The sequence below is a fragment of the Schistocerca americana genome, chromosome 11 (genome assembly GCF_021461395.2).
Source record: "Schistocerca americana isolate TAMUIC-IGC-003095 chromosome 11, iqSchAmer2.1, whole genome shotgun sequence".
Lineage (NCBI taxonomy): Eukaryota > Metazoa > Arthropoda > Insecta > Orthoptera > Acrididae > Schistocerca > Schistocerca americana.
This window is the reverse complement of record NC_060129.1, coordinates 174,340,497-174,362,192: the sequence shown is the minus strand read 5'-3', so window position 1 is coordinate 174,362,192 and position 21,696 is coordinate 174,340,497. Positions and strand designations below refer to the sequence as shown.

General features: G+C 37.7%; 1 protein-coding gene across 2 annotated transcripts in view; it reads left to right on the top strand.

Moving 5' to 3' along the window:
* The first annotated feature begins 2,241 nt into the window (after positions 1-2,241).
* Positions 2,242-21,696, top strand: part of LOC124553643 (protein DDI1 homolog 2) — a 130,654-nt gene continuing 111,199 nt past the window's right edge. For both annotated transcript variants that reach the window (XM_047127518.1, XM_047127519.1), the window contains exon 1: positions 2,242-2,616. In XM_047127518.1, coding sequence (XP_046983474.1) covers positions 2,367-2,616 — 250 coding nt within the window. In that variant the 5' untranslated portion in view covers positions 2,242-2,366. The remainder of the gene's footprint in view (positions 2,617-21,696) is intronic.

Genomic DNA, 21,696 nt, shown 5'->3' with positions numbered 1-21,696 from the left:
CAGATTATTAGGTAAGTGGTCATAATATAAAGCCCACTGTGTGAAATTTTTTGTTCATACTGACAATTAATTAGTTCAATTTAAATTCTTATGCTTAAGTTACTCAAAACACCAACCCATTCTTACAACTACTTCATTAGTGAAAAAACCGATACAGGCGAACATTGGTAAATTAAATTTTCTCATGTTGGCAGCCAGAGCCTTGCATCATCAACCATATGTTTGGTTGAGGAAAGGAATGGTCTTAGGTTGCAGCTCCAAAATTTTACTAGACGGAATTCTCAGCACAGTTACCTATGCATGCACCTTTGTTGATAATCATTCCAAATATGTTGAAATCATAACAGAGCACTCTGAAGAATTCCCTGCTAACATCAGCAAACTCTTGAATAATGTCGTAATTTATAAAGGTGCCACTTATCCTCTCTGACAACCGGCAGAATTTTGCAGAGTCCTGGGCCTCTTCAAGCAGACATTACAAGCACAGCACAAGCTATCTTCTTTCACAAAGTCCTAATACAGAACCCTATAAGAATTTTATTGTTTTTCCTTATTTACAACATGCTCCATTACATTAATTGTCATACCACATGTATGTAGAGAGAGAGAGAGAGAGAGTGTGTGTGTGTGTGTGTGTGTGTGTGTGTGTGTGTGTGTGTGTGTGTGTGTGTGCGCGCACGCTGTGGCCAACCTAGGTGGTATTGCCGGAGGCTTTAATCAGTCATTAATTTTTGTTTTGGTTTTATTCTATAGTAGCTGCAATGTTTTGTCTGTTGTATATTTACAGTAGGTCGGTTGTGTTTTAATTCATGTAGTTAATGTGGGGGATTCGGATTTTTTAGTTGTTTGGGTTTTGGTTCCACATTTTAGAATTGTAGCTATTGGTTTTTTGGTATCGATAGTTGCAGTTGAACTATATAGGTCAAGGGAAATGTCCGATTCCTGTCGTCTTGTTGGTGTAGCAGATTGTTATAATTTAATTTTTTTTAGATGTTATTTGTTTTGGATGGTGCGGTGTTTTTTTGTAGATGTATGTATGGCTTGTTCCTAAACCCCCAGTTTTCCGACTTTGTCCGTTAGTTTCATTTTATTTCTGGGATGAGACATTACTGTATAATTTTTATTTTTGTTCCCATTTGTTGGCGTACGGTATGTATGTAGTGACGTTATTGACACCCTGCCGGTATTATATTCGCTGCAACTACCTGTTTCCGCTTTACTGATGACATTAATGGGTCAAATCAGACGGGTGGAATCGGGCACTTCTGTAATGTCCTATTCACATTACTACACTGAAATGCTTTTGCAAGGAAATCATGGGCCAAAATCTATGTTGCACAGTAGCAATGACTTGTCATTCTCTGATGAAACGGTGCATGCCTTGGTACAATCATGGTTCCGTAAGTACTGCAAACATTTTTCCATGAAGGCATTGACCATCTTTTCTCGTAGTGGTATAATTATATCAACAGTTATGCCGATTACTTTTGAAATAATAAAGTTTCCTTAGTTGTTTCCATGTGCCTCGTTTTCATTCGACTGCCTCTTATTTATTGTGTGTGTTCGGTTGTACTTTTTGGGCTATTTATCATCACAGAGCTAAAGTGGTAACGCTATTTCCACAACGCTTGCGTGGGTACCTACACCCCTAAGTTAAAAGTTGTTTGCTTATTTGCAGCATCTGTATAATTATTATTATAATCGTATTACGATTTATGCGTAATGACCAGTCAAATGTATTAGCACCCTATTATCGCATTTTTATGATCAATGGTCTATTGTTGGCGAACATGAGCAACGGCCACCCTAATGCACATGGTCGTCTGCTCACATTTGCAACCACGATGCTCATGCCGGAGAAGGGTTGGATTCAAGGCACTCTATTGTACTTTATTGTATTGAATACCCACCTTCTTGCATGAGCAATGGACCGCACATCCTATCCCGCCCTTCCTTTCAAAGGACTGACGTAAACAGAAACAGTAATCGGGAACGCCCCCCGTTATTCTACTTTTCAGCGACGTGGCCCGTCTGTGCAGTAATTTTTCCTATAACAATATTATCACCCAGCTTTTTCCGACATTTCAAATAGATTTAATTGAACGGTGATATATGTATTAAGTGCATCCCGATAACAAGGGCAATAAACACTAGAAGAGTAATATAAGTAAAAAAAATGTTGCCTGAATGATTTCATTTTTAAAATCCGTCATGGTGGTAGCACCTACTCGTACGAAGATGGCGGCGTGAGGTTGCTTATTTTGGTGTCTGGCGTTGATAGTTTACATTCAGGTCCGAGTCTGTGTTGGATATTGTGGCTTGAAGAGTTGCTGTTGTGCAGATAACTAGTGTTTCCATTAAGGACGATGAGGGTGACAGTCACAACTCTTGCGGACGAAATATTTGTCCTCGACGTGAGCGAGGACTTGGAGCTGGAGAACTTCAAAGCGCTATGTGAAATGGAGTCGGGGTTTCCTTCGAGGGAAATTCTGATTGTATACAGCGGTCGGCCACTGACAGATGACAGAAAATCACTGAAAGAGCACGGCGTTGCTGATGGGGATGTTGTGATACTTCAGCGTATGCAGGGCTCGTCTACGAGTCTCAGCGCCGCAGGTATGTTTGAGTAATTTCACATCAATGAGAGCTTGTGCGCCCGAAGATTTTACTGTAAGTGTATACTACGTTCATACGCTTAAAAGATCAGCCAATTCCATATGGTGAAGGCGTCTACCGAGAACTTAAAAATATGTTTTACTAGCACAAATAATGCACGAGACAACAAGGGTACTGTGTTGAAATGATGAAATCTCTCATTTCAGAACAGTAATATTTTCACTCATTCAACGAATTATCGTTAGCTGCTTATCGCATTTTTCATGCAACATTTTAAGCAGAACGGAACATATTGTTTGGAAATTAAACTCTAATACGTACTGGGACTTGGCACATTAAAATATTTGGCATTAGAAGTCAAAAGATGCTGTGTCATTCTGCAACATGACTTTATATGCATTTGTATTGTGCTATGTAATTATGACGTTGAAGAATTTGAAATAGTAGAAATAACTGGCGGTACAGATTTTATTAATAGCATTTACGTAATAGTGTTTTTGCCCTATCATAAACAAGAAGTGGAATATTTTGCGTAATTAACGTTTCAACAACAGACAGATTTTCTCTCACTATTGTTATCATTTTTTTTATTCTGAGCAATACTTCTAATTCAGACTCTACACAGACAGCAATTGGAGGAAGATGGTTTGCCCAAGTCAGATTCATAGGTTTTCTTATTAACTTCTATTGGTTGCTGTAATCCATTTGTTGAGATTTCCTCGATTGTTTATGCCAACCTGGCATTGTTGGAGAATCCAGATTTCTTGTTCATTTCAGTGCCCCAATTTTAATAGCTACATTCATATCTGAATTAACTGATCCTGGAACAAACTTTACCACCTCTCCATTCAGTTTTGTTGCGAATGGCTTTTGTCCACTTTTACTATAGGTCAACCCCTTTGATTCACGCTGTTTTCCTCCCTTTGACCATTTAAATGTATATTAGAAACATACTACCTGTTCAAAGGGTACCATCATGCTCCGAGATAAATCTTTAAACGAGCTTTACACCATGAGACCAATTCTCTAGCTCATAACAGGCAATAATGTTTGCTTTGTATGGTTATATGTACTTTTCATTCAAAAGTAACTTTGAAGATAAAAAAGATTAATATAGGGTACTTCAAGAAAACAGTACTTTGTTAAATCATTCTGTAAGTTGTAGGCAGACAGTTTGAGTACAAAACTCTCTTATAATGATTTTCTGTGTTTGTTTGTTGCCATCTCCCTTGTTTTAAGGATTTTTGTAATCACACCATGAATACTTTACATTTTCTATTTTTGTTGTGTTGAAATCACACTGAGTTCTGAACTTCTAGAGGTCCAACACCAGAGAGAAGCATAACTTGTGATGAGGAAATGATAAATAGGCTGCAGACTTAAAAATACTTATGTTTCCATATCGATGAGAATTTAAACCATACAGAAACACATTTTGGAACTCACAGAACATCTTAGTTCAGCCTCATTTGCATTTAGAATAATTGCAAATCTACGAAGAGAAATTTCATTAAGTGGACATTTTGAATATTTTCGTTGTGTTGAAGTCAGATTCAGTTCTGTGGAAACTAATCATTGCTCGAAAACATGCTGTAGGAATAATCTAGGCTGTAGTGAACAACCAGGGTCACCTTGTAGACATCTGTTAAAGGAGTTGGGCATTCGTACTGCTGCTTCTCAGCGTATTCATCTCCTCGTAAAGTTTGTTGTAAATAATCCAGGACTGTTCAGAAGGAACAGTGACGCATATAATTACAGTACCAGCAGGAAAAATGACATTCATTACTCCACATTAAAGTTATCTTTAGCACAAACTAATATACAACATACGTTCACTTAAAAAGTATTATTGAGTAAAGTTTTGTTTCTGCTGCACATGTGTAATTATTATGGTAATAATGCAGTTATATGGGCAAGTAGAAATGATATTTGTATGAGACCTGTTGTGCCCGTTGCCATTTAGAAAGTCTGGGTCAACTGAAAATATTGATAATGGATGTTGACTTTGTGTAATGGCATAATAATATGTTGGTGTATGACATCATATATGTGCAGACAGGAAGAGAACAGGACATTGCTAATATTTTTCTGCATCTGTTATTTTTTGGAACATTGGTTGCAGTGACAGTGATCTCTAGTGTAGACAGAGGTGTAGAAAAAGTTGAAAAGTGACACTGTGGTTGCAAATTGGCGAAGCAGTACTGAAAGCACCTGTTAATCCAGATACAGCTGTTGCCACCACTACTACTAGATGGTGTTACTGCTGCTCTGAACATTATTGGTTTCTTTATTATATTATTATATAAACTTGTTTAGGGCAATTCAATTGAAAATTGTGGCAAAGGACATGTCACCAAATAGTAAAACCACTGTCAAGACCAAGTAGACACTTCAGTTGTAAATGTCATGTGACTAAATTGAGTATGAAGGTCTTTGAGAATAGTTGAACTGAATGTTACTGTGCAGAAATATCCTCTCTTTTTTCCATTTGTTTGAAAAATATTTCATATTTTATATACAATGATTATTATAAAACGTTAATGTCATGAAACATTTCCCGTTATGCAAAATACATATCACCAAACACTATAATATACAGATGTAATTACAGTTGGTAATTAAATTTCTGTGACAACGCTTTCCGGAAATTGTGCCTTTTCATCAAGAAAGAATTTTCTTCTTTTTCTTTAGTGGATCACTGGAGATTCTTGTTGATGCCTGGAAACTCAGAAGCTTTTGATCAGTTTGAAATTTGTTTTACTTTATCAGCAAAGTTTGCAACATATGAGAGAGGTTCAGCAGTAAACTAACATTTGAAAGAACAGAGTTATATATTGGTGTCTGTTCGTGCAGTGTTGTTGTTAATCCTGGCAATAAACTGCAGCCGTGAAAATTGTAAATAATGTACTAATTAAGTCAGAAACTGGTTATTGAGTAAACTTTGTATATACACAATCCTCAGTTTCATGCAGTGAGTGGCATATGTTTGGAAATAATGATATGTTTTGGTGCCACATTTCACAAAAATACAAATTTATTTATGGCCACTCATTGATGTTTAGCATCTGCCTCAGCTTTCGTTGTTGTTCTGAAAATATAAACATGTACTGAAAACTATAGCATGATTTGTTTTTATGTTCTTGTTTCTTGTGATGATACTGTTCTGTGGTGTAATCTGAGGTCTAGGTTAGGAATAAAAGTGGTAATTTCGTTGTGAGTTGGAAAAGGCAATGAATGTGTCATGATGATCTGTTCCCCCCCCTACATTGTGCACTCTGTAGTATTATTTACACTCCACTGAAATTGCAATCTAAAAAATGTCATCCTAAGGAGGTCACAATACTTCCATAGTTAAAATTATGCACAACAATGTTATAGCTGTCATAGCAGTTGAGTAGTGCTGGTGAAAAGTTGCCTTGTTGACAGGATTACTTTGCGCATATCATATTATTCACTATTTTTACCACTCTGTCATGTCTGTACACTTAGCCATGTTTATGTACATTATCTGCCTGATACATAAATGTCTCAGTTATCACTACTGCCTTGTGCTCATATAGAGGCTGTGTGCACATAGTTGAGGATGTGACTCGATTCCTGCCTTTTCTGGAAATGCTTCACAATTCGTATTAAAGTGCACAGGGGTGACTAATTTTTGTCATGTGAACTTGCGAGCAGCTAACAACTTACTTTTGAATGAAACATTGCCAACTGCCTTCCTTATAAACAGCTGGTGAAGAAGTCACTAATGTTGTTCCTGTACAACACTAGGATGATAAATCAGGACTATACTAATTAACCATTATATTTCCAAACTCGTCTTTCAGGGGAAAAAAGACCTCTTTGCAGTATGGCATAGATATACTTTTAGAGTCCACTCGAGCATTCGATACCACTCATCTTATTTGACTCGTAATATAACTGTATTGTGTTATGTGACATCATGGTGGTGCAGTGTCTTTGAAATAGATCATGTTTGCAGAGGGTGTGATGAAGAATGTGGTGGTGCCCTCTAGTATGGAATCTTTATGTTTATAAATTGTTTTTGAATGTTGTTAGTGATATTAGACGCCTTGAGTGCTGTTTGTGACAATAATGTTGAAAGTGTTTGTCGTGGTTTGGTATGAGATATTTTAATGTTGGCAGTTATGGGCCGTAGACTTTTTTCGAGTTTGGAATTATTAGTGCAGTGTGTTATTTTACAGGTTGCAATTTAATTTTCTATTTTGTTTTTTGTTAATTGTGGATGTGGCAACAAAGTTCACGAGTAGGTCCCTGCATGCTGCAGTGGGAGAGGACATGTTGAGTACCATTAAATTTCTACAGTTACTTCGTTTAACTGCTGAGTTTGTGGAGAAGGTATGAGATTGAACAAGTTGCTGCATCTTGCATTAGGGACCAGTGTATGTGGTGCTGATGGGACAATATATGTCATTCTATCTGGAGTGATTATTGGTTTGATAAGTCTAGGCTTGCTATTTGAAAGACTGTATTGATGACATTGTTTTTGCTATTGCTAGACTTGTGTGTCACCTGACTGTGGTTGGTAAGTATGTCTTTTGGTTCTATCTGTTTGTTGTAGTATGTATGGTATGTGTGTTCATGTACATAATTTTGTGTCTTGCAGACTGAAATTGCTAGTAATGCAAGTATTTTTTAGGGATTTTGGATTGTATCATTAGTTGTTGGTAATTATGTTGGATCTTGGTTTGTGGAATGTGTTTTACCTATGTTGATAAAGTTAGATTTACAATGTTAGTTATATGAGCAATGTTTGTTTTTTTTTATATTGTGGACATGTCAGCTGATGTAGTCAGTACTGAATATTTTTAGTGTTCATGAGTTTTTGCTATGTGTTGGTCTTGCTTTTAGATATTTGTAGTGCCATCTGTTTTAATATTTTGGTAGCAGTATTGGTTTTTAAGTTGAGCTCTATACCGTAACTGGTCTGGTCTTTTTGATGCCAGTTAGTTTGTTTGCACTCCCTCCCAGCCCCCACCTCCTGCCCTGGCCTTTTTAACTAAGCAGGTACTGACAGATGTGAATATTACTGAACTTTCAGTTTAATAATTTACAGTTGCAAAATGCTAAAACGAATTATTTAGAGAAGAATGGACGTACTGGGAGATGCCAACTTCAGGGAAGATCAGTTTGGATCCCAGAGAAATTTACTGATGCTACTGCTGCTCTCAGAAGATAGGTTAAGGAAAGGCAAATTTCTGTTTTATAGCATTTGCAGACGTAGAGAAAGCTTTGATGATGTTGACTGAAATAACGCTCTTTGAAATTCTGAAGGTAGCAGAGGTAAAACAGAGGAAGCAAAAAGCTATATACAACTTGTGTAGAAACGAGATGACAGTTATAAGAGTTGAGGGCTGTAAAGGGGAAGGAGCAGTTGAGAAGGGAGTGAGACCATGATTGTATTGTAGTCTACTCCTGATGTTATTCAGTCTGTACACTGAGTAGACAATAAAAGAAACAGAGGGATAATTTGGTGAAGGGTGTCAAATTCAGGAAGAAGAAATAAAACCTTTTAGGTCTGGCAGTGACACTGTAACTCAGTCAGACAGGAAAGGATGCGGAAGAGCATTCAAACAGAACGGACAGTGTCTTGAAAGGGGGTTGTAAGATGAACATCAACAAAAGCAAAACGAGGATAATGGAACATAAACGAGTTACACCAGTGATGCTGAGGAAATTAATGTACAAGACACTGACATAATTGATGGCACCCAAAGCAGAGAGGATATGACATGTAGACTGGAAATGGCAAGAAAAGTATTTCTGGACAAGAGAAATTTGCTAACATCAAATATAGATTTGAGTGTTAAGAAATATTTTCTGGAGGCCATTACCTGGAGTGTAGCCATGTATGGAAATGAAACCTGGATGAGAAACAGTTTAGACAAAAAGAGAAAATAAACTTTTAAAATGTGATACTACAACAGAAGAATGCTGGAATTAGGTGGGTAGCTAATCTAAGTAGTGAGAAGGTACTAAGTAGAACTGGGACAAAAAGAAATATGTTGCACAACTTGACTAAAAGAAGGGATCTGTTGATAGGACACATTCTGAGACATAAAGGAAACATCAATTTACTTTTTTTTTTTGGGGGGGGGGGGGACTAATTATATGCCTAACTTTTTTGATGGGTGTATTTTCCATTTATTAAATGAGTACTTATTTACAGTTGTTTGTGAGCTTTTATGTAACATACATTCCTATAAACAAAAGATAAGTGTTTAATTTGCAAGTGTGATGTTGTCGGTAACCTGTGCAGTGTCGGTGGGAAAGGAACTGGATTGATAAATGTGGGACCTGTCTGCTGTCATTGACAGCACATTGTAAATCTGTGTAATCATGCTGCATTTGCTTGGTGGTGAATTAATGAATGACACAGAAAACTGCTGTGTTTCTCTGACCATTAATTGTGTTACTGGTAGACTGCATGACTATCCTCCATTCAGGAATTGCTGACACTTGCAGAGTGGGCTGCACTGAGTCAAGCCACTTACCACACATCCACAGTATATTCTTGCAAAAAGGGCATTGATATGTCTGGTGGAAGAAGAATAATCATGTTTAAATGTAGGACAGTAATCTGCCACAATGCATTGCTTGGCTTGTGTTGAAATGTGTGAAGTTCCGTAACATATAGATGACCTACTTCTGCTGCAGAGGGAGCCAATTTAAGCTTCTTCAGATGCTGGAAGAGCTGAGACTGGGATGATGCATGTGACATCTTCAAGCTGTAAAAAGATGACCTATGTTCCTCCGTGCTTCTAACATCTATCTCCACCTTTCCATCAAGTTATACCCCAGAGCTCAAGTTGTAATGCCTCATATGTGATATAAACATTTAATGTTCATTCTTCACCCTCTTTATTTAACAATATACATTAATTTTATACCATTAAAATACTATTTTTAGTAACCAGAGATTTTTAGTCCCTTGCAGTGTGGGAGTTATAAGTCTTAGAGAAAAAATGGATAGGTCCTTAATGTAGTTTAATTTTGTACTGCAGTCATTTTAGCTAGATGCCACAGTTTTTGAGAAAGTCAAGAAAAACCTACAAAACAGATCTTTAAATGCCCCCCACACCCCACCCTCACTCTCACACCCTATGGTCAGGATTTTTAGTATGTTATTCATTACAGCCCCCCCCCCTTTTTACGAGTTAAAAAAAATTTGTGACTATGCTGATTTTGTCCCTAATTTTCCTTTGCTGATTGGACTAAAGTTCTTCATGGTTGTTAAGTTAAATATTGATGGAATAAAATTAACCCTAGAGTGGGTTATAAAGTGCACCAACCACAAATAATAATTGTCTTGTACCATTGCATTGTTGTTTTACAATTGTGAACCTGTAACTCTTCCTTCACTATTGCTTTAGCTAACACTGCGATAAGTGGTGCTCTCATACATCCAAGTGAACAACAGTAATGTGAAATAAACAGCAAGCTAGGTGAGGAAAAATTTGAAGTTCTTGCAAATAAATGATCTAGGTTTTGAAGTAGCGGCATAGTCCTCCAATGAAGCAGTTTTCTACAAGAGAATTAGCAATCAGATAAATGGTTGGCTGGGATCTGATGCAACTGTGGTTTTTAATGCCTCAAGTGGGTCATTACTGTGGTGTAACACTTGTATGTGGCAACAGAATGATATAATTGTTTATTTTAATGCTGTTTATGAAACGACAATTTAGCTCATGTAAGTTTATTTTATCATTGTTTAACCAAACTAAGATTAAACTGTGATTTTGCTCATACATGTTTATCTTGGTAACAAAAGACAGCCATTCTTTACATGTGTACAAAGTAAGCCACGTGCCCGCTCGTGTTATAAAAAAGGGGCCTTCCCACTCAGGTGTTAAATGGGAGTGCAGATAATATATTAGTTCTAAACACTTGTCAGTATTTCCATAGCAAAACTTTAAAGTGGTTTATCATTGCAGTGGAGTTACAGAATTTGGTGAGGAACCATAAACAAACATGCACTGTGCATAAGATGGATCACAATTCATTCATTTGTTCATTCATATGTAGTTCATGAATTCCTAATTGTATGGGGATTCCTAAGGGACCAAACTGCTGAGGTAATCGGTCCCTAGACTTACACACTGCTTAAACTAACTTATGCTGAGAACAACACACACCCCCATGCCCGAGGGACGACTCGAACCTCCGGCTGGAGGGGCCGCACAATCCGCCTCAAACTGCGCAGCCACTCCACTCGACTCATATGTATTCCCCGAGTTCTAATATTCTGACAAATTATTGAAGGAGTGAGTGAAAATGTATCCTTCAGTTTCATGTCTGAATACATAGTGCTTCACTTTTCAGCTTTGTGTACCGGCAATTCATAAACCTTTTGCATTGGAGTATAATGATCCATCTGCACACTAGACAGCAATGTATACTGGGTATGGAAATTATTTTCAGCACTGGTACTGTGGTTGTGAGATTGAAAGGAAATGATCGTATGGCATTTTTATGTGGGAGACCTGATCTGGAGTTGTTCAGCCACCTAGTGGTTGTCTTTTTATTTGAAGCCACTTCAGCAGTTTGTGTCTCTACAATGATGAAATGGCAATGAATACAGCACAACACACAGGCCCTGAGCAGATAAAACCTCCAACCGAGCCGGGAATCGAATAAAGGCCCTTTGCATGGCAGTCAGCCACACCGACCACTGAGCAACGGAGGTGTACGTGAAATTCGCAACTGTAGAGTCAGTAGACTTGCTGGATGGCTGTAGTCTATCATGCCATTGTCATCATGGCTATTCATTACAAGTCGGTGATCTACATATGCATGCATACTCCACAATCTACTGTGAAGTGGTACTTAGCACAGTAGCACACGTCAGGACACCTCATTGTTCTGATTGTATATGGTATGTGAGAATGACTGCCTAAATGTTTTGCGCAAGCTTAAATTAATTTTGTCTTCTTCATCCCTGTGGGAGTGTTAGGGGGCTGAAGAATAGAAGCTTGACATAACTTGAATAAATTTCTACACGAAAGGGAAAAAAATTCAAAAATGATATTTTTGTGTATATAAAGTCAGATCGAAGATATGTTATACCTTCATCTTCAGCAATACAGCCCTTGATGGGCCTTGGCCTCCTCAATAATCTTCCTCCAAACATCTGTTCTCTCCTTTTCTCTTCCGTCCTTGGATCTCCATCTTCTTAAGGTCAGCTAATACATTGTCCAGCTACTTAGTTCGTTGTCAGCTTTCCTTCTGCCGGTATATAATCTGTCTTTTATTATTCGTTTGGGCAACCTGACAGCTGTCACCTTCTCTGTATGTCCTAAACAGCATATTCTTTGAGATTTAATAAATTTCATTGTATTATTCCCAGGTGTGTGCTCTTGTTTTTGATGGTTGTAGCTTACTCTCCAACTCGCTGCCCCTCTCATAGACCCACAAATTTTTTGCAGAATTTTTCTTTCAAATGTCCTTTGGTTGTTCGATTTTGCTTCTGTTGTTGTCCACATCTCTGACTCATATGTAACAAATGGTCGCACAAGGGAATAGTATACTCTTGACTTATAGGAAATTTTGTTGTAGAATGTATATACTTTTGGCTTGAAGGAAACCACTAACTGAAAAGCAAAAGCGTGGAGTTTTCGAAAGGCACGCACAAAAGAAAAGAAAAAGCTATTCTTTGACAAGTGGTAACCTAAGGGGGAAAAAAAGGCGCGTGCGTGCACGGGAGCGCGCGCGCGCGCCCACACACACACACACACACACACACACACACACACACACACACACACCACTTAACTTGGTTGTTCTTATGATTAGACAAGATGTATATGTCCCTTTCATTCAGCACCGGAGAAAATATCTTGGCTGCTATATTCGATAAAGCTATGCCTCCATAATATTCACTAGCTAACTTTTCTCTTTTCTGATATGCAGGAAATACTCCTGTTTTTCAATTGTCAGACATGCTTTCATTTTTCCATCTTGTTTATTAGTGCATGTATTTCACACTTTAGAGGTTACAGCAAAATTTTGTAAGTTGTGACACTATCACATCTTCACCTCATGCACAGTTAATTTTCAATTTATATATCACAGACTCGACCTAGTGCATTGCTGGTCATTTTGCTTGTTTCCTTTCCTCTTTTATTGTCCCTATATTCTCCTTCTCTTCATGTGGATCTCTTGATATCTGGCCTGAGTTGTTACTGACCATGTCTTCCAAATATTCTGCCCGTTTCTACGATGTTTTTTGTCTGTTCTAGTTATCTTACCATTTATATTTTTACATGGTTTTTGTGTACCTTTTGCATGATATATTTTGTTCTGGTCCTTTAATTCTTCTCTCTATTGAAAGTTTCCTATCAGCCAATCCTTTTCTTTTTCTTACATGTGCTATAAGCATTAGACCTTAATTCTTTATACACCTCCACATTTATTCTCTCTCTCTCTCTCTCTCTCTCTCTCTCTCTATCTCTCTATCTCTCTCTCTCTCTCTCTATCTCTCTATCTCTCTCTCTCTGTTTAGCATTCTCATTCTTACTGAATTGTTATGTACTATTGTGAGTCTACATTTGTCATCAAACCATACATGTCTTGCCATTCTTACTCCAATTATTTCTTCTGATGCCTTTTCCCCTCTTTTGTTTTGTTGCCAACCTTTAGGACACCTTTAGTTTTCATTTGGTAAGTTTTTAAAATTTCAGGATGATTCCGTTTTTCTATAGTCCAGTTATCTTGTTTTCCCATTCCACTTTTATGTATTACAGCTGACTTCTCTCTCACTATGACTTTTACAACATAGTGGTATGAATCACAGTTTGGATCCCTGCAGCTCTGTACATCCACGACTGACATGGATCATCATGCTTTTTCTAACTCGTGGTCTATTTGATCAACTATTTCACTTACACTTATATGTTCAGTTTCCAAAAGACTTCTCCTAATCTCTTATTATAAGCCCTGGTGCAGATAGACCTGTCCTTCTTTCTGGTCAACTATACAGTGGAGAATGCGGAGGCATATCTGTCTACCCTTGTCCTTGCCATCTTGCTTTTTGTAGTGTCACAGTATTACACTTAAACTTCGTGTCTTCTTGAGCTGGTTCTTTCATTTTTTCAGGTTTTGATGCTGTTCATGTGTTCCAAGTTACTATTGCCAAATCTTTTGTCATTTTCCTGTGATGAAGTCATGTTCTAAATGTCCCTTCCATTACTTATTTTTTATTTATTTCTTGTGACTTTTAGCCAGAAGGACATACACCCATCTGTAAGTGTTTCAGAGTTTTGCATGAACAAGGCTTGGTATAGTAGATGTTCATGGTTGATGATGTGTTAGTTGTATGAAATCAGTTTGCTCGTTTGCATACAGTTTACACTAAAAAACACATTATTGATACCTGTACTGTTATGAAACTTCCTGGCAGATTACAACTGTGTGCCGGACCGAGACTCGAACTTGGGACCTTTGCCTTTCGCGGGCAAGTGCTCTACAAACTGAGCTACCCAAGCACGACTCAAGCCCCGTCCTCATAGCTTTAATTCCGCCATTACCTCGTCTCCTACCTTCCAAACTTCACGGAAGCTCTCCTGCGAACCTGGAAGGTAGGAGACGAGGTACTGGGCGGAATTAAAGCTGCGAGGACAGGGCGTGAGTCGTGCTTGGCTAGCTCAGATGGTAGAGCACTTTCCCGCAAAAGGCAAAGATCCTGAGTTCGAGTCTCAGTCCGGCACATAGTTTTAATCTGCCAGGAAGTTTCATATCAGCGCACACTCCACTGTAGAGTGAAAATTTAATTCTAGACCCCTACTGTTGTTCCATCAGATTCGCGCTGCAGGTTACCTTGAATGTGTATTCAGTGAAGATGGCAAGGGAATGATACATGATTAAATCTAAACTAAACTCAACTCCACTCCATCTGAACAAGCCTTGAAGCCTGACGGTACCAACCGATCACCATGTCATCCTCAGTCATGCGTATTGTGGAAATTATAAACTTTTTATTTGCCTTAAATGTGCGGAACGACAGCTTCGAGAGAATGTTTGGCTGTATTTGACCATAACATTAGTAGTAGATTAGCTTGCTTCAGAATGTCTGCATATCTTGGAGTAAGCTTCTGCAATCGATAAAAACTGGAATGTTTCCAATTGGGAGGTGTCCCATGCATTATCCGAGGTTCTGATTGTGTAATGTGACAGTTTTGCGGTGAGTGGTTATTCGCCCCACACCCAACCTACATCATGAAGCACGTGGAATTTTTTTTTAAGTGTTTACTCCTCAAGGAAGCCCTCCCTGTCCTGTGTTATGGGACACATATTGTCTGTTTCCTCTGCCCAGGCCTGGCTCGGGATGCCGTGCTTTTAGCTAAGCTGCTGCCAACATAGCCCTTGGCTTCTTTGTCTTAGACATGCTAGACCTATCTGGTATAATGAGGTACGTTACATTTTTGCAACGACAGGTGCTTTGCGACACTTGCAAATTTCATTTACTGAGATTTTCATTTTACAGTTTGATGATACACTGATAGGATTTGTGAGAATAAAAAAATGAAAAATACACGGTGACATACATTTTAATTAATTATATTTAATAAAATATACCTTTGAAATTCTTGTAAACAGTTAACTCTCTTGTTTTGGCACATATGACCATTTACTCATCACACCATCTGTCCTTTACTATTTCCTCTTTTACCTCTTTTCCTTGTGCCTGTAATCTGAAGCCAGTGATCTAATGCACCAGTTTGGGTAACCTCATCTGGTACCGGTTTTGTTGGATAGTGATGCTTTGTGCATTGTAGTTCTGTTTCTGTGCTGCCTGAAGGCCTACCTCTCTGTTCTTTTCGTCATGCATGCAGAGTGCTTCTGCTCATCTGGATTTGAATTCTAGTTGATCTTTTTGTTGATCATAGTGAATTTTGAAATGCTCCCTGTCCCAGTAGTAACAAACAATTGATAGCAACCATATCCATTGTGGAGAATTAGCAGCTCATTAGAATTTCCACATGAAAATAAAAATGAAATATAATCAGGCCAAACATTGTTGAAGTTGGATGAATTATTTGAAATATATTATAAATTAAAGTAGGTATACATAAATAATGAATATAATTGGTCAAAAATGTATTCTGGTGCTACAAATCAATGAAAATATTCACTATCACTACACTTTATTTAATCTCTCATGTGCACTCACAAAGGCACGCAAATGCCTACTGATGCGTATTTTACACAAAAAGTATTTTTGAATTCACTTGCATGTCCAACTAGTTTATTACATCAAAATGTGATTTTTGTCACATCACTGGTACTGTGGAAGAAATAAATAATTTTCAGAACTGAATGTACCAGCTTTAATTCTTCGATCTGAGTGAGATTTGAAAATTCTAATAGAAAAATGTAAAGAATTTAATCTAGAAACACATATTGCTATCATTGACTTCAAATAAGGTCTTTGGAAAAGTCATTAATTGGTTTTCTGCAAATGGGCTTTCTCTAAACTTTGAAAAAACACAGTACATCCAATTTTCTGCTGCAAAAAGTACAGTTGCTTCAATAAATATAACATGTCAACAGAAATCAGTAGACAGGGTAGAGCATACGAAGTTTTTGGGTGTACATATAGATGAGAATCTTAATTGGAAAATTCATATTTTGGATCTTCTAATGCGACTAGGTTCAGCAACTTTTGCAATCAGAATAATTGCCAATTTTGAGGATATAGGAATTAGTAAGCTAACATACTTTCACTCTCTGATGTCATATGGAATAATATTTTGGGGTAACTCAACATTTAGACAAAAAGTATTCACTGCTCAAAAGAAAGTGGTTAGAATAATGTGTAGGATTCATAGTCGCACATCTTGTAGGCATCTTTTTAAAAGATTGGGAATTCTTACAACAGCCTCACATTTACTCACTAATGAAATTTGATCTCAACAACATGGACCAGTTTAAAAACAACAGTGACAGTCCTCATTATAATAACAGAAAAAAGAAAGACTTACACTACTCTTTACTCAACCTATCCTTGGCACAGAAAGGGGTAAAATATGCTGCTATAAAAATTTTCGACAAATTGCCAGATGAAATACAATGTCTGACAGACAGCAGTAATAGCTTCAAGAATATATTGAAATCTTATCTCCTTGAGAAATCCTTCTGTACCATAGATGAATTCTTGAATAGGAATAAATAAATCTATAAATATAGTATATGAATTTTGTGCCATTTGAGGGATGGGGTAAATAATAGAAATATTAATCTTTAACTCTGTATTGTAATACACATATATTAAAAAAATCTTGTTTCATATGTGCATTACTTGTGCACTTGACACATTCCACATCATAACTGCTACCGTACTGTGTGATTGATCAATGGAACACGCAACCAACTAACTAACTAAGAAAACGGAGCCAACTTTTAGGCGTAAATTGTGCGGTGGTATGTCAGGCACATCCTAAGAGTTTAAAAATTCAATTGGATAGTTGGTGGCTTCATCTTCATTTGTTACACAGTCAATAGATTTGAATGAATGCATTTTACCAATGATCTCATTCTGAATTATGTAGTTTAGGTCATCTACATTTTTATTCTTAGCCGCTAAAATTGCTCGCTCACTCAACCATTCATTACTTTTGTAGTTAGTAATGATGTTTGGGAATACTTTGTTGATAAGTTCATCTTTCGATGAGACAAAGTTACAGAAATTATGAGGAAATGAAATCAATCCGCTCGATTCTTCGACAGGTACTCGACCATTACCGATAGTCAGCAATTGCTCAAAGAAATCTTCAGCAGATGTATCATTAAGCAATGCAACTCTCATGTTTGTTGTCAGTTAAAGTTTCTTCACAAAGCGCCATAGATTCGATGATTTGAGGCAAGCATTTATTTCATCTGCAGCCATTGATCTTGGAACTACTGGCAGTGTTTGGCGGAATTTGCCAGACAGTAAAATCATTGCTCCTCCAAAACATCTCGAGTCATTGCGTAGATCTTTCAATGTTCGGTTAAGTGCCTCTAATGCACGTTTATGAGCCGTTATGCATTCGTCCCAGATCTTGGATGCTGATAAAACTTCGGCCACTACTGATTTTTTTGTAATATTACATGTCGGTTATTCAATAGCTTGAAGATTTAACGGTAATTTTAATGCTGACTGAGCCGTACGGCATCTTTCTAACAATGTGTCTGCTATTCCGGAAGAACCAACTGCAACCGCAATGTTGGATCTTGCACGAACAGTGGCTGAAACTACTGACATGAGGAATGTCTTGCCAGTTCCACCAGGGGCATCCAGGAAATATAAACCACTATTTCCATCATCAATTGCCTTCATTAATGTATCATAAACTTCCTTTTGTTGGGGGTTCAACAGGGGTACATTCGTTTGAACTACTAAATCTAATTTGCGTTTTGTTATTCCACCCCAGATGCGTTTCTGTTATACTACGTTTTATAGCGGTCGAACGGGATAAAAAGTATCCTATGCCTGTCTCCTGGTTTTAAGCTACCTCTCCACCAATTTTCAGCCAAATCGGTCCAGCCGTTCTTCAGTTATAAATAGTGTAACTAACATGACTTTCTTTTATATATATAGATTAAGTATTCATTACACATTTCTGAACGCACGCGTAATATTTTTCAATCTTTTTTTTAAAAAAAAAAACACATAATAGTTTATTCATCCATTTTAAATAGTTTATGAACGCATGCATAAATGTCAATCATTACTTACAGATTTTGACAAAAAAATTGACAGCTCCGAAACTAAAGAACTTTTAGGGAAAATAACGCATTTTTCAAGTATTCGTCAATTTTTCATTATTTTTAAGATTAAGATGTATTCTGCTGTTCGGGGCGGAGACAAATCCAACAAATCAAAAACCATGAAAATTTTTATTTGTCAATTTTTCATTATTTTTAAGATGTATTCTGCTATTCGGGGCAGAGACAAATCCAACAAATCAAAAACCATGAAAATTGGTCCAGCAGATCTTGAGTTATAACCCGACTTTGTTTTATATATATAGATATGAATAAAATCATCAGCATGGTGTTTTCCATTGCAGCAAGATGTTTTCACAAAATTTCAGTCACCATTTTTTTCAAAATGTGAAAATATTTTGTTGGCTTCCATCTACACAAGGATAAACGGCTAACGTAATAAAATAAGAGAAATTCAGGCTTGCCAGGAAAGATTCTGGAAAAATTCGGGTGTTTATTTTTCCCTCGGTTTTCTTGAGAATGGGATGGTTGAGCGGTGGCCTGAAAATGATTCGGTGAACTCTCTGTGCTAAGCAAGTAACTGTGAGCTCCAGAGCAGTGGTCTACATCGGTCATCTGAAATATATAGCGCACCTGGCCTAATAGGAGGAAGAGATCAATAGGACACAGACTTAGAAATTGAGGAATCATTAATTTGCCCGTGGAGGAAAGTGTTTGGGGGGGGGGGGGGGGGGTGTAGAAATTCAACACAATCACCAGTTTGACTACAATAAGGAGGTCCAAAGAAATGGAGAGTCCTGTACAGGCTAGAGCAGTTAGGAAAGCTATATCGAACCAGTATTTGGAATGTAAACAGCAGCAACGATGACTACATATAATAGGTTTCTTAATATTTATTTTCTACCTTGCGAACAGAAAGTGTGGTTCTACAGTTGGATCTCTAGGACTCCACGAGGCTGATGAGCACAAACAGAATTCCCCAGTCCACAAATAAAAGCCTGAAGCTATTAATAGCGTGACCCCATCCCATACATTTTGTTTATTCCGGGTGACTGTTTTGTGGCTGTTACATCTGTCAGCTGTCCAGTGTGGAAACTGCACCGGGCTCGATGTCACAACAGTGCCCTGGCTTGGAGATGTAGTGGCTGGCAGGTTGCCACTCCAGACAGTGTTGTCACCACACACACACACACACACACACACACACACACACACACACACAGAGAGAGCTTGATAATAATGTTAGTTGTGTGCTGCTCACTGCTCTATGTGCCCCCCCCCCCCCCCGCCCACCCCCCCCCCCCCCCACAACACACACACACACACACACACACACACACACACACACACACACACACACACACAGAGAGAGAGAGAGAGAGAGAGAGAGAGAGAGAGAGAGAGAGAGAGAGAGTGGGGGGGGGGCAGAGGGCAGGCATCGTGTTAATGTTATTCCATACTTTGCCTTTTACAGCTTTTCTACCAGATTAACCCTGTCATGATCAAGGGGGGATATTTTTGATTTGTTGTGGCTGGGATTCATAGCCGTACAATTTTTTTTTTTTGAGACAGTCACCTTTGACCTTTAAAAATCAGTTATTCATGAAATCCATTATTCATCAGAGATAGGAGGTATCGAGTCTGTAACACACCACTTTAATGACTTGCCCACTGAACGGACTTCCATAATTATTCAGAAAGAAGCGTCATTGAAGGGCTTGTTCACTTCACAAAGATATAATGTTTTACTCTGTTAACTGTCCTTAAGCTGGTCACACAGTCTCTTGTATTTTCAACTCTTCAAATATCAGATTTACAAAATTTAACATCCATTTGCTCCCTTGAGTCACAAATTCCATCTAAATGTATCTGCTTTCTACGGAACCACGAACGTAAGACTCCATTACACACAACCTCCTGCCGAATGTGAGCTAGAAGACCAAATATTCTATGATATATGTAACTCAACAAATTCAGTGATTGTCACGAATATTCAGTGGAAATGTTTAAATTTTTTGATATTTAAATATTATTAAAGTTTGCTTAAATATTTATGCAAATGGCTTCACAAAATTTGTATATTTATGCTTTAGTTAATTTAATCACAAAAATGTCAAATCCATATTAAATGAAAATGTAGTGCAAATGTTATACGAATTAAATACTTCATAAGTCACAGACAGATGCAACAATAAAGAATGCTAGAAATATTTCAGTGTTTTGGGTGAACTCCTACGTCAGAAGTAGAAAACTCAAACACATTCACTTGACAATAACTCTCACACACAGGTCCACTGTCTCCAGCTGCTAAGGCTGTTCCAACCTGGACTTTCAGTTGTTTAAAATCCACTATTGTTGTTGTGGCTGTTCAGCCATTTTCAGGTGGAATCCAGCAAAACATTTGTGTCAGCATGTACCAAAGTGTTCAAAATATGTGACATGTTGTGTATCAATATAACACCCATTGGATGAGTATTTACCTAAAGGAATGCATCCACATTAAGTGTGAACAAGATAATGTTCTTCATAAAATAAATAATATAAAAATGATAGAAAAGAATACACATTGTATTGTTGGGCATCTTTGTTATGTGGGCATTAGGCACATAAACATGTACTGAACCACACCTGTCATCTGTAACAACAAAACTCACCAAAGATACAAAAAAATGACTGTCGTAGTCTGTGTAATATACCTGCCGTTACTGTTGTTAGCATCAGCTGAATAAATAACTGCAACAATGTTGATAGTGCACACCTCGAGAATCTTTCTTCTGTGCTCCCAACACTTCATCTTCTATAGTTCGATTTATGAACAAAGGTGGTCTGTGGGGATTGCAGCATTGCCAGTTCCAAATGACAGTTGCGGTACATACATAGAAGTGCTTTACACTTAAAGTAAGCACGTATCCTGCAGGTTATGTCTCTCTATTGTTTATGTAGTTTTTGTTGTTTATCGACACCAGCCGTGACAACTCACGACAGATTAAGTACAAATTCACTAATAACTTGCGTCACTCATGTTTAATGCTCGCTCTGGCGACATTCACAGCAGAGCACTCCGAACACTAATGAACGCTCATTGGCTGTCGGAGTATGTGTGACGTCAGGACCACAAAATGAGCTGCAGCTTGACCTCATTCATTAGTTTCTCCATCTATAATGGTGTTTCAGCATAATAAAGTATTGATGAGTATTAACATTAAGATATGTACAAATCAAATGAAATTAGTGACCTGTGTGAGGATTTTGTGGTGGGTAGGGCGCAGTGTGTTATCTTGCTTAGAGCTTCATAGAAAGGTGTAAAAGTAAGTTCAGGTGTGCCCCAGAGAAGTGTATTAGGCCCCTTGCTGT